General features: G+C 43.2%; 1 protein-coding gene across 4 annotated transcripts in view; it reads right to left on the bottom strand.

The window, feature by feature from the left end:
- Positions 1-2,452: 2,452 nt before the first annotated feature.
- The window catches only part of WNT10B (Wnt family member 10B), a 53,833-nt gene continuing 43,125 nt past the window's right edge, over positions 2,453-13,160 (bottom strand). For 3 of the 4 annotated variants that reach the window (XM_088479535.1, XM_088479603.1, XM_088479665.1), the window contains exons 4-5: positions 7,764-8,140; positions 2,453-3,490 (exon numbers count right to left, since the gene is read on the bottom strand). In XM_088479535.1, the coding sequence (XP_088335661.1) occupies positions 3,032-3,490; positions 7,764-8,140 (836 nt within the window). In that variant the 3' untranslated portion in view covers positions 2,453-3,031. The remainder of the gene's footprint in view (positions 3,491-7,763; positions 8,141-13,160) is intronic. The other variant, XM_088479735.1, reaches the window with a different exon arrangement.

Genomic DNA, 13,160 nt, shown 5'->3' with positions numbered 1-13,160 from the left:
ACGGTAAATTCAGAGAGATTATAGTCAGCAGTAGCATGCGCCGTGCGAAGGGGTGTGCAATGCTAGGCCCAAAGGGCGTGTTTAGCTTCACCCACCACATCACTATTGGCACTCAGGTTTGTTTTTTTAAAGTACAACACACACACACACACACACACACACACACACACACACACACACACACACACACACACACACACACACACACACACACACACACACACACACACACACACACACACTCTCTCTCTCTCTCCATGTATGCTAATATGGTATAAATGAATTTTAAATTAATCATAATACAGCTAACTTAGGAAAAACATCCGGAGACCTGATTTAAAAAAAAAAAGAATTTGCAGCATGAATTATATGACGTCAATATTTTCCAAGATCAGCCAGCAATTGTGAAATACAAGCTGTCATAGACCTAATAGGTCCCATGAATGGATATCAGTATGTGTAGCATCTGCCTCCTACAGTAGGTACAAGCACCAGTGTAATAGGCAGGGCATCAACTCCTGCTATAATCAAGACTATGGGGGTGTTTAACTATACAAGCACCGCACCATATGAGCACGCTACCTTCATGACAAGGAAGTAAGTAGGTAACCCTGCTGCTTGATACAATGTATACATTAATCACCATGACAGCACCAGGAGAAAGCCACTCACCTCTCCTAGTAATGCTGCAGGGAGATTGGTCCTTCCGGAGAGCCATGAACAGGCAGTGCGCTGGTGGTGGGCAGGCAGTGCGCTGGCTGGTGGTGGGCAGGCAGTGCGCTGGTGGGCAGACGTGGCAGAGCCACTGACTCAGTGCTATGTACACAGAGCAGCACTCACATGAGAGGCAGCAGCACCCAGCAGGCGGGTCACTAGGAGCAGCGCGCACACACAGGAGGCGGCAGCAGCAGCACCTTCAGGGTTAGTCACTAGTACTACACTGCTGCTACTGCTGGTAGCGCTAAGAAAAGCGCATTAATGAAAGCAGCATGTTGATTGGCTGGAAGTCACTAGTACAGATTTGTATGCCTTGTTCTGATTGGTCGGGTAATCCGGGGGATTTTTTTTACTTTTCGGGGCAGCACGAGACTCTATGGGGAACCGGGAGTCTCCCGCAGGATGCGGGAGGGTAGGCAACTATGTTAAGGTCCATATTCAATTAGAAGCAAAAAGCCATTTTTCGCCAAAAAGTGTCGCGGATCGTGGCTTTTTGCGTGGTCGGAACTTATCTCCAAATTCAATTCCAGACGTTTTTTGCCTATGAGGGAAGTAAATGCAATGTAATAGGCGAAAAAGTTTCGCCTAAGAATAGCAGGAAAAAAGAAGTGCAAAATTTTTATTTTGGGGTGCAAACGTGGGGAACACTCAGAACCCTTGGGATAGCCCCCCAAAGGACAACTGTGTCAAAAATCCAGGGGAAACACTTAAGAACACCCCCAAAAAGTACTTTCATTTTCGGGCCAAAAAAGTACAAAGTGGGGGGACAAGCATAAAAACTAACGAAATAGAATTCTTGGGGTGCTGTAAGAAGGGGCCAAGTGTTTTCGGGATTGCAGGTGCATGTATGAGGGTAGTTTTTCACCTTTTTTTAAAAGTTCACTTTAGAGACATAAAAATATACTAGCACCCGTTTTCAAGTACCCCAAATTTGACAGGAGTACTTATTTTCACCCAAAAATAGTGCTTAATGCCATTCTTCACCACTTGTACAAAGACACTAATAAGAAGCTATTGAAACAACTTAAGTACCCCAAATAGCTTTATTAGGGCTATTTGGGCACATCTACATTGATTCCCAATGTTACTGCATCTTTTTTGGGGGGGGTTCAGGCTGATTCACCCTATTCTGACAGCACTTTCCGCCTGTTCTGACTTCGCCGTTTGCCATTTTCGCTTGGTTTGGAATTGAATACGGCGAATAGCGGGGGCGCAGATGATAAGTTTCCGCCTCCAAAACAGTCTGGAAAGTCAGGCAGGCGAAACTAATTGAATACCGCCCTTAGAGCGCCTACCCCCATTGCGATGTAACCCTCAATGTACTGTGCCACAGTTGGCTTGCTGCAGTAAGTTTGTGGTGCAACCTGTGCTACATTGCACCATTTGTCTCTAATTAATGTACTCCATGTGTAGCTTCCCTTTATAGTGTACTTTGTACGTAGTGTAAGTTCCTTTACAGACATACAGATACACACACATACTGTATACCTCACAATGTTTTCCCAGGAAAAAACATCCATGAAAGCCATGCCCCCATTTCACACAAACACAAGTGAATACAATGTTACAACCACATAACCACATTTCCCACAAACCCTGTCCCCATCTGGATCCACAAAATCTGGACTGTCCTTTGGTCAGGACAATTAATCAATCAACCATTTCTCATGTTTATATTGCATTTTCCATTTCTGCATGAAACTGTTAGAGAAGAATGCAAACATTAAATGGAAGGTAAGCTAAAGTATTTTTTTAATTTAAGAGATGTATACAAACGCTAATAAATTAACCTCCTAGTTGCATCCTCTGTGGCCTGAGATAAACCTGTCATTGAGTCAGAAGGGACCAGAGCATGGAGGTCTCTGAGTTATTCAGTGTAGGTGTCAGTACAAAACTTCCACAAATTTCAAAGTTCCAAACAGAACATTTTGGTAAGAGGACATCTTCAAATTTATTGCGGAATAGTCTGTCCTTTTATAACAATTATTTTCGCTGTATGACTATGTATTGCAATTCCATTAGGCCAGAATGTGGCGTAGTGGTTTCTTTTTTTTCCAATGGTTAATTGGAATTACTGGTCCAGAGATACAGGTTCTTTGTCCATCAGGTTTGTAGTTTCCTGGAATGTACTTAGTGCTAGGACTTGGTAGACATTTTTTAATGCGGTGTGAGTTTGGATAATATTCCCCTTGACATGGAATGAGTTTGAATCACAAAGTAAGTTCTTTGGGACTTTAGGACAGATGCTGGACAGTGGTAAGGAGGAATAAATTAATTGCTGTTGAGAATAAAGGTTTGGAAACGGAATATCTCTTCACTTGCACACATTGACCCATTGTGTGACCCGGCACTCCTCACAAACAACATAACAACACCAGTGAAAGCGGCAGTTGCAACGTTCCCGTCTTGTCTGCATTAGAATATTATGGCCCCGTCCACAACATAAGCTGGCACAGCTGTCCATCTGGTGGCTTGTCTTATTGCAAACTCTCCCTTGGGTTCCCGGGGAGTCTACCAGAGGGTCTTTCTCACAGAAGTCAGGAGACTTTTCAAAATAAACAAGTTCTCGAGCCAACCGCTTTTTGTTGAGACGTGGGTGGAAGGCCCCACTGTTCTTATTGCGGGAGTTCACAAAGACAGCACGCTGTAGTTTTTCCCGTAGCAATGTGCTAACAGCCCGAAAATCAGGAGTCACATGCCAACAGGTCTTAAACTGGCAACTTCCAGATGTTCCATGACACTTACAGCGGCGCTTCATGTTCTCAGTCACCGCCTGGAAAGATAGGTCAAAAAGTAGCCATCAGTAAGAACTTACTAATTGAATTTCATTATTTATTAATAGTCAAAAGCAAAATTGTACATAATTGACACCCGTTAATGTCTATTATTTCATTTTATGCAAGATTTTTGGGCACATAGGTCCCATATTTAGGACAGCTTTAAAATAATTCTCAGTTTACATGAAAGCAAGGTAAGTACCACATGAACAAGTGGTGATTTTGTCCACAAAGCGTGCCACATCTATGGAATTACTGTAGGTAGCCATAATAATATATCATTATTATACAATGCTGTTGTTTTCTGCATAAATTGATCCAGCATCACTTCTACAGGCTAAAGATGGCCATATAAGCAGAGATGTAACTAGGGTATTTGGTGCCCAGGGCAAGATGAAAAATGTTGCCCCTCCCTTTGGCGCAGGTCAAAAATGGACATTGCTACCTCACTGTATTTTAAATTAATAAGAAAGTGTAGTAGCTTGATATAGTTAGAATTCACAGGCTTTCTCTATAGTAGCAGGTGGCTCAATTGATAAGGTGACTGACTGCAACGCATGAAGTCACAGGTTTAAATCCCAACTATGGGGTATATTTACTAAAGTGAGAGTTTTTAGAAGTGGAGATGTTGCCCATAGCAACCAATCAGATTCTAGTTATTTTCTTCCTGAAGGTACTAGTTAAATGTTAAGTAGAATCTGATTGGTTGCTATGGGCAACATCTCCACTTCTAAAAACTCTAACTTTTGTACATATAACCCATGGAATGTATTTTAAATTAAGGAGAATGTAAAGTAGCTTTATATAGTTAGAATTCACAGGCTTCCCTTGTGACAGCAGATAGCTCAATGGTAAACTGTCTGACTGCAAAGCATAAGTGTACAGTTTTTATTCCCAGCTAAGACTGTATTTTAAAATGTGAATATGACTGAAGGGGAGGATATTTGATCAGACACCGAGAGGAGATACCGGCCCAGGACTCAAAGAGCAGGAAACTATATTAGAGGAGATGCCGGCCCGGAACTCACAGAGCAGGAAGCTACATTAGAGGAGATGCCGGCCCGGAACTCACAGAGCAGGAAGCTACATTGCCAAGGGACGTTTCCTGTATAATGGTAACTTCAGGATACGCTGCCCTGGCCGCACACTGGGCCTGCTACGGCACCCAGGGCACATGCCCTGCTCGACCCACCCTAGTTACGCCACTGCACATAAGGGCCGAACCTAACAAAAATATGATCTGTGGGCATCTTCCATTGACATTTATTAACATACTCAATGAGAAATCCATTACTTTAATCAGTTTATTATTAGGGCAGCACAATCATTTTCAGGCCACACTCTACTATATTGAACCAATTACCCAGTATCAGCATTAATATTGCAGCATTTGTGGTTAGCATAACACAGTGCCACATCCCAATTAATCTAATAATATTAACAGTATACATTCTTTGTCTATGATAGTTTGTGTTACTTTTACTACAAAATAAAATTTGACTGTTAAGCTGGGTACGCACTAGAAAATGTAGGTACCCAGCAACGGCACAAATATATCGGGTGGTCTGTACACACTGCACAATCTGGTGTACGATTGCTCAATATAACGTTCCCCCATGTATTGTCGGCCGTCGGACCAATGATCTGCCGTGTATGCACAGTAGATCAGAAAATGCAGCGAACGATACACGGGAGCGTGAAATCAGCCGTACACACTGAGTGATGTGGCCGATATATTGTTCCAATCCGTGTCGGAGTGATTTATCATCTGATATAGCGCAGACAAACGAATGTGCTAGAACAGTAGATTTCAAGTCCTGTTCTCAAGTACCCCAAAAAGGTAATCTTTTGTGGAGATCTTTAATCATGCACAAGTTAATCTATTTTGCTGGGTCAGTAGTTATCCCACTTTCTTCCACAGACAGAATTCCTCAAAACATGACTTGATGAGGGTGAATTGAGGGTCAGAGTTAAGTACCACTGTGCAGCGGACCTGGTGTTGAATAGTGCTGGCCTATTCAACACCAAGGTACAGTAGGATACTTTTTTTAAACATGCTAAGATACCCCCAACCACCAGCAAGCTATGGCTTTTCACCCTAAAAATTGCTAGTTATTAAATATGGTGACTTGGAATGGCAAAGTTGATTTTCAGCGACTCTGAAGTTATTGCAAAAATCACACCCTAATATGTTTACTCCCAAAAGTCAATTACAAGCTAAGTTCAATTGGTGGACCTTTAAGTGCCTATAAATGATTGCTTCTTCCATGGAATCAATAACTGCAAATTTATTATTGCCACTTTTCCTGGAGCATTATGTACATAGTATTACCTGTATATATACTATTATATAGTACTAGCTGTTGTACCCGTTTCACCTGGGTAGACCTTATGCCGCCCATACATGGTGCGATATATGCACCTTGCGACGCAAGGGACGATCCGATGTCTGACATATCGGGCGGTCTCCACACACGGAGAAATCCGCTGCCCGACCGCCCGATATGCCGGCAACACCCTCCCATACCCGTATAGCGCTGCATGGGATCGTACATCGCATCCCCAGATCAAGTGAACAAAGCAGTAAGATCTGGAGGTGCGATGTACGACCGCACGGGAGCGTGCACTGGCCGTTATCATGCCCACGGAGAGAACGATATAGCAGCGATATTGTACCAATCCGTTGGATCGGCTGCTATATCGCACGATGTGTGGGGGGCCTTAAGATATTTACTGTTTCCATTTCCATCTCACCACTCCAGTAACACATTAATCCTTCACCTCTATAGTAATACATCACTGCCTCTGTGGTAACACATTCCCTTCCCTCACTATTCAAATAGGGGAGCCGCACCAACTGCCAGTGATGTTTGGCAACAGTTGGGGTGACAGTTGGTGTATGACTATGAACTGTGCTGCAGCCACTATGAGTCAGTCAGGCAGGACATTGCACAGGGGATTAAACATTTTAGCCTTTTTCACCCCCTTAGGAGTCGAATTTCGAAAAATCCCTTCTTAGTCGGCACCTATGTCATGGAGGGTATTTACTCCCCGATTTTTATATTCCTAGGTCCAGGGGTTTGGGCGAGGCGTTGATGAGTCAGTCTGGACATTTGAGTTTATATATTATATATATAGATGTTGTTTTTTTTATAATATATGTCTATCATATATGAGAAAAAAACCTTATTACTTTTAATAAATAATCAGTCAGAAGGTCCATTAGAAAAACGGAGGGCAGCATATGCTGGCTTAAACCACAAGTGCCAATCACATATTATCAGATTTATAAAGGGGTGGGTTAACAGATCTGTTGCTTTACTGGGCACAGGGGCACTGAGAGGGGGGGGGAAGTGGGTACAGATTGCCCGTGCTTCCTGAGGGGCCCGGCGGGGGCCCGGGGCCGGCGCCGCCCCCCCCTCCCTCACAGCAGCCCAGCTGAGCTGCAGTGGGAGACTGCTCGTGGCTGCTGAGCAGCAGCCACTGCAGTCTCCTACGCCTGTGGGGGGGAGCGATCACACTGATCGTGCCCCCCCCTGGCTTTGAGCAGGGCTGAGGGGGCTCAGAGCGCCCACCCTCCCCAGCCCGCAGCGCCGCTTTTTAATTTTTTCGGGAAGGGAGCGTGGACACGCCTCCCATGATTAGGCCACGCCCCATGTTACCCGGGCCTGCCGCTGCTCTTGGTGGGCCTGACTGGGCTTAAGCCTCTCTCTCAGTGGATCTTAATAGGGAAGTGTCTGTGACAAATACTAATTGTTCTTCTGATTGTTTTGTTTTCATTCTCTTGGATCTTCTTCTCCATATCATATTTTTATTTCTTCCATATTCATTCCTGTCTGCCTTTCTGCTCTTACTATCTTTCTTCTTTTGCTCCTGTGTACATAGATCCACCAGGCACCATTACCCCCCCCCCCCCGCACCGTTGCTAGGGATCACCCTTGCCGCTCTGACCTCCCTAAACTTTGTGTGCGTGTGTTCGTTTTACAGTAAGTTATATCAAAGTTAATGTTATTGGTTATGTGATTGACATGAGAGACACGCCCATCAGTAGATAGAAGGTTTATAAACCCATTAATCCTCGAACACATTGGCGATTCAGTTATCAAAGCCTGAAAAAGTCTTTGGCACTTTCTCCAAGTCCACATGCACTTGTAAATTAATGCATATAATATAATACCATTATTTTATTAGTCACCAATATATAGTTCCATATTTGCATTTGTCCTCATTAAATAAAATGTCCTTCATATGCTGTTGTGAATTCAGTACCTGCCTCCCCACGCGGTTATTATGTATCCTCATTCTTGCTTGGATATCTCTTGGTGACTCCCTGGAGTCCAGAAAATCCCTGGAAAATTTTTCTCCAAATTCCAACTCATGCTTGCAGCCGCCCCATTCCCATGTATCCTGGGCACTGGGCTCAGGGGTCTCCCGGAGCAGTGGGGTCAAGTCTCTGGGGAGATCCCTCACCTTGGATAAAGCTTGGAGCTGCAACTGGTTCAGCTTCATACGTATCTTCTCCTCAGTTCCCCGGCGCTTCCATTCACACCCACAACCCTGCAGCTTGCCCAGACTACAAGCTGTGGCGACTGAATGCATGACGCCTGCTGCCAGTAACGAATAGGCAAAGGCGCTCTCCCGAAAACCTGGTGGAAAGGAGAACAGAGTGTGAGTACCTACTGTATATCGGGACAAAGTATTCAGTGGAGAGTGTTTCTGACTGATTATTTATAAATATGGTAATTATACAGGTGTATAAAGGTCAGCCATCCTACAGAGAAGACACTGCTATGTTTGGCAATAAGAGAAGATGTTTTCCACCAAATAGTGGATGGTATAGAAGTTGTTATTGTTGAATAAACAGGATATCTTATTCTTTATGCCAGGGTTACCCAACTTTTGCTTCATGATCTTCCATAGGTACCTCAGACAGATTCAAGGTGTAATTCCATTTATTCCAATATAATATACAATTCTAATGTTCATATATGTATAAACACCAGTAAATATAATAAAAAACATCAATGAGTACTGTTGTCATCTCTTGTAAATCCAAATTATAATGTAATTACTTACTAAAGAAAACTTGTGTATTATGTCAATAATGCCCACCTCTTATAAATAAGTTATGGAAATCTCAAATTACTGTACAAAAGTCTGTAGTACCTGAGATTTTATATGATCGCAAAACTCTTCTGTGTCTTCTAATATCTATTTTACTTACACTTATGAGTATATATTATCCCTATAATAACTGGTTACTGTTTAGGTAAAACATATTTACAGTGTATATCTGATGGGATAGCTATAAAACATATATAATAGAGATGTGTGGTTTGGTTTTGCTGAAAACCGGACTTTGGGATGCCGAGTCGAATCAAGTCTCAGCTCAGATCACTTTTGGGGTTCCGAGTAGAACCCAAGTCCCAGCTCGGATCACTTTTGGGGTTCCAAGTAGAACCCAAGTCCCAGCTCAGGTCACTTTTGGGGTTCCGAGTAGAACCCCAGTCCCAGCTCGGGTGTGCTGTAAGTTTGGAACTGTTATTTAAAAAACAATTCTCTTTTAGAGATATCCTAAATCAAAACAAGATAGAACCAAAACACTTGATGGTGATTTTGGCAAAACCAAAACCATAACATTTGAGGTTGTTTTCTTGCCAAAACCAAAACATGGGGGTGCGCACACATCTCCAATATATAAGTAGTGATCATTTATAATACTATTCTGAAGGTACTCACATGAATTGATTTTTATTTGCACTGCAATAATATTATATAAGAATGTACAATTATGGCTATGTATGAGCCGCATGAATAATTTTAATGCAAATTGAAGTAATCCATAATATTGTTCAGAAAAGTGATTTGCCGAGTTTGACCATATGACTGACCATTACTTGAAAACAATTGTATCGCTTAATGTGGAGCCGACTGAATGAGGCAATACTCAGTCTCAAATATAACTACCATTACATATGTATACAGATCATTCAATAAAAAGATCTTTCAATTTAACAAATATCTATTTGTGAAACATTAGTGATAAAACGTTAAGAAATCTTAATTTACAGTACGATATAGGTAAACAATCTGATGGCTGAATGTTGAGAAACACAGCTCTACTGGGAGAGGCTTTGGGTTAGGTATGATTTACCCGACAGCGGAAGCCCGGCAGAGGTGAAGAACCTGACTGCGCTAATGGTAAATATAAAGGAACCTAACCCCCCCATAACCCTAACCCTCCCTTAGGGGTGCCTAACCCTAACCTCCCCTCTCAAGTGCCTAAACCTAACCCCCCCTTCCCCGCTGCCGAAACCTAAGTCTCCCGGGGGGGAGAGGTGCCTAACCCTAACCTCCCCCCGGGGGTGCCTAACACAACCTTCCTCTAGCCTAACCCTAAGGTTAGGGGCTCCCGGGGGGGACTTAGGATTAGGCACCCCCCCGGGTGCCCCTAACCTAACACTCCAGCCCGCGGCTGTCTGCGCCCGGCTTACCTTCGATCGGGAAGCTGGGCGTCAGTCTCCCAGCGTAGGTAAAATGACAGGCGTCAGGAGCTCGACGCCTGTCATTTAACCCTTGCTGGGATTAGACAGTCGGGAAGCCGGCGGTCGGGATTCCTTCTGTTGGCTTCCCGACTGCTTCCCGAGGCTTTCACTGTTGCGGGATCCAGTGGCCCTACTAACTGTTCTAGCAGCATTATGATATGTCAGCTTTTCCACTCTTCATATATACTGTTAGGTGCACAGGTCCTCAGTAGTTTGGCCAAGGATGTGGGGAGCATGTCTATTAGCATGTCTATTAGAGAGGGGAAAATTAATAATTCACCAATTATAAATGCAAAAATGAGGGTCTAACACAAATAATATTGAAATAGCTCTAGTTTCACATATTAATTAAGTTGTTAGTTTTCAGCATTAATTTGTGCCAATGCAAGTTTGTGGACATATATCCTGAATTCTGATTTCTGGCCAAATATTGGATAATTTTGTCACCAAAAATTCATCATCATTAGATACAAATGTTTTTTGGTGAGATACAGCTACAGAGAATGGGTTAAACTTCAAGATAATTTTTGCCTGTTACACTAAAAGCAGCGCAGTTACCCAAGATCCCTACTTAGAATCTCGTACTGCTTGTACTTGGGAATTTCCCAGCAGACACAGCTGTAAATAGTATGCCTCTATTCTATTTTATATACTATGCTTTCCTAGCTCTATCCTTATTGGCTATAGTTCAATATGCTTTCAGGCTGCCTTGTGATAATAGAAGGGTTGGGATTGTTCCAAAAGTACCGGGAGAAAGTAGCCATTAATGTGGGGATTTTGTAACAATGATTGCACTTTCTCCTTATTTTTTGTGCTTGCTTATTATTATTACTTGTGATTTGTGCCTATTGCCTATTGCATTGCCATAGCTGTAAAAAATAAGAATTTATATTTTCAGCAATACTAATGTTATATATAGAAGCAAATAGGAGATAGTGATGTTTATTTACTAAATTTGTAAATCATAGAAACCAATCAGCAATGATATTCTCACCTTTGCAGACCACTGAATTTGCATGTCCATTAGTAAAATATGTTTTGAGTCTGGTAAAAGTTTAATAAATTGTTTAGAATTTTTGTTTACATGGAAGCACAATTACCTACTTATTCATAGCTAGGAGAGTGTATGATAGTACGATAGGGGTGAAGCTTAATGATACTACTGCATGATCAAATGGGACGGGCAAGGTGCAAGGCATTGTGAATTTTCTTTGTGTTAGGGATGGACATTGGAAGTCCACCATCAAATGATATCTGTGCTTCCACCATTGAAACTTTTGATGCAATGGTAACTAACCATTGCATCAAAAGAATTTGATGGTAAAAACTATTTATATGATGGTGCAAAGCGCGTCATTTAGCCCTGCCCCCTCCTCACGGACCCGTAAATCGCGAGTGTTTTCTGTAAAGGGGCGGGGCCTAATTGTGTCTATCGTTTGGCCCCGCCCCCCGAAGAGGAGAGCAGCAGGTTCCCTCCTGCTGCTCCTGGAAAGCTGCAGAAGAATGTTGGTAAGTATGATACAGATGTGTCCTAATACACCTAGGGGTCTATTTACTAAGCTGTGTTAGGAGATGAAGTGAACGGAGGTAAGGCAGTTAGGAGCTGATTGGCTGGCACCTTATCACCGCTCACTTTATCTCCTGACAAAGCTTAGTAAATAGACCCCCTAGTGTCTTTTGGAATATGTGTGTATAGATGGCAGAGTGTATGTACACACCAGTGGATCCCCTGAAACAACAAACAGTTCATCACTTAACCATTGGGGTGGGTTATTTAGTGGCAATATGAATATGCAACTGTACTCACAGTTATGCATACACAGACTTGTTGCATGGAGAAGAGTTTGAGCAGTCAGTGACTTTATGTGGCTAGCAGTGCAGGATGCAAGCGGTATCAGCATTTTTAGGGTTGAATAGGCAGTGATTGCAGGGTCTCTGAGGAAGACATCTGTCTCTCACTGTGGCACTCTAACACAGTGACAAGATGGCGCCGCGCATGTGCAGAACTATACACGGCGACCATCTTGGTGAGGGATTGAAGTCTCCCTGGAGCATTCATAGTAGAGCTGTACAGCTTCAACAGCATCTATACGAAATACGGCGCAAGATGCCCGATGCGACTGAGACCGTCCAAGAGGTGTAGCATTCCGTACTTTTCTTTAAAGTTTGTATCTTATTCGCATCGCAGACACAGCAGAACACCACCAGTGGCAGATTCAATTAGCTGCGGGGTTTAATTGTCAGCCCTGAACTAGTCAATCAAGTCTTGCTATCCTGCGCTTTCAGCCCCAGAAGGTTTCTTTGCAGCCTCATTAGCTGCAAGGAAAATTCTGTGTTAAATGCACCCTCAGTGGCGTAATGCGCAGAGTAACCCATACATTTCCACACTTAATGATGAATCCATGGGTTAACGTGTGTTACTCATGGGTTCACCGTATGGGAAAATTGACTAATAATTGAATAACTCTGGGCATTAAACCTGGAGTGTTACCGCTGGTAATTGAACCTGCCCAAAGTGTACTAGAGAAGCTGGGCTGCGACTTTAAACACACAGGAATTCATTTCTAAATACTGTATGTAAAAGGTGCAGATGAAGCAAAACTTGGAGTGAGAAAAAGCTGCGGCATCAGAGCACTTCTTACACAGATTCAGGGCCTGATTCAGAGCCGCTCGTAAGCGGCCGCTCGTTCACTTCTAGCGATGTTCGCACATCTGCGCATGCGCATGGGTTTTAGAACGCATGCGCGAACCATTCATTGCGGTCGGAAATTGTGTGCTCGCAAAATTGCGAGTGCCTGCTAATTTGGGTGACAGGATGAGGCGTTTGTGGGTGGAAACAGGGGAAGGTGCTTGAAAACGGGGAGTGGAGATCCGAACACAGGCGTGCCAAAAGGTCAAAACGGGCGTTTTAAGGGTGTGCATAATTAACAAAGCAGCGTAATTGGCCACGTCACTTGGTTGTTTCTTAGCCTGAACTGTTCGCATGATTGCGGTAGGAAAATCCAACCACAAGCACTGCGAGCAGTTCAGACGCCTTTCGATGTACTCGATTAATCTAATAAATAGCGGAGATGACGTATGATGCGAGCGGCCAGGGGGCGTTTTTTACAAAAAAACGTCC

Source organism: Taudactylus pleione, unplaced genomic scaffold, assembly GCF_031769625.1.
Source record: "Taudactylus pleione unplaced genomic scaffold, aTauple2 ptg000005l, whole genome shotgun sequence".
NCBI classification, from domain to species: domain Eukaryota; kingdom Metazoa; phylum Chordata; class Amphibia; order Anura; family Myobatrachidae; genus Taudactylus; species Taudactylus pleione.
The sequence above is the reverse complement of the archived record's forward strand: the minus strand, read 5'-3'. Positions and strand labels throughout refer to the sequence as shown.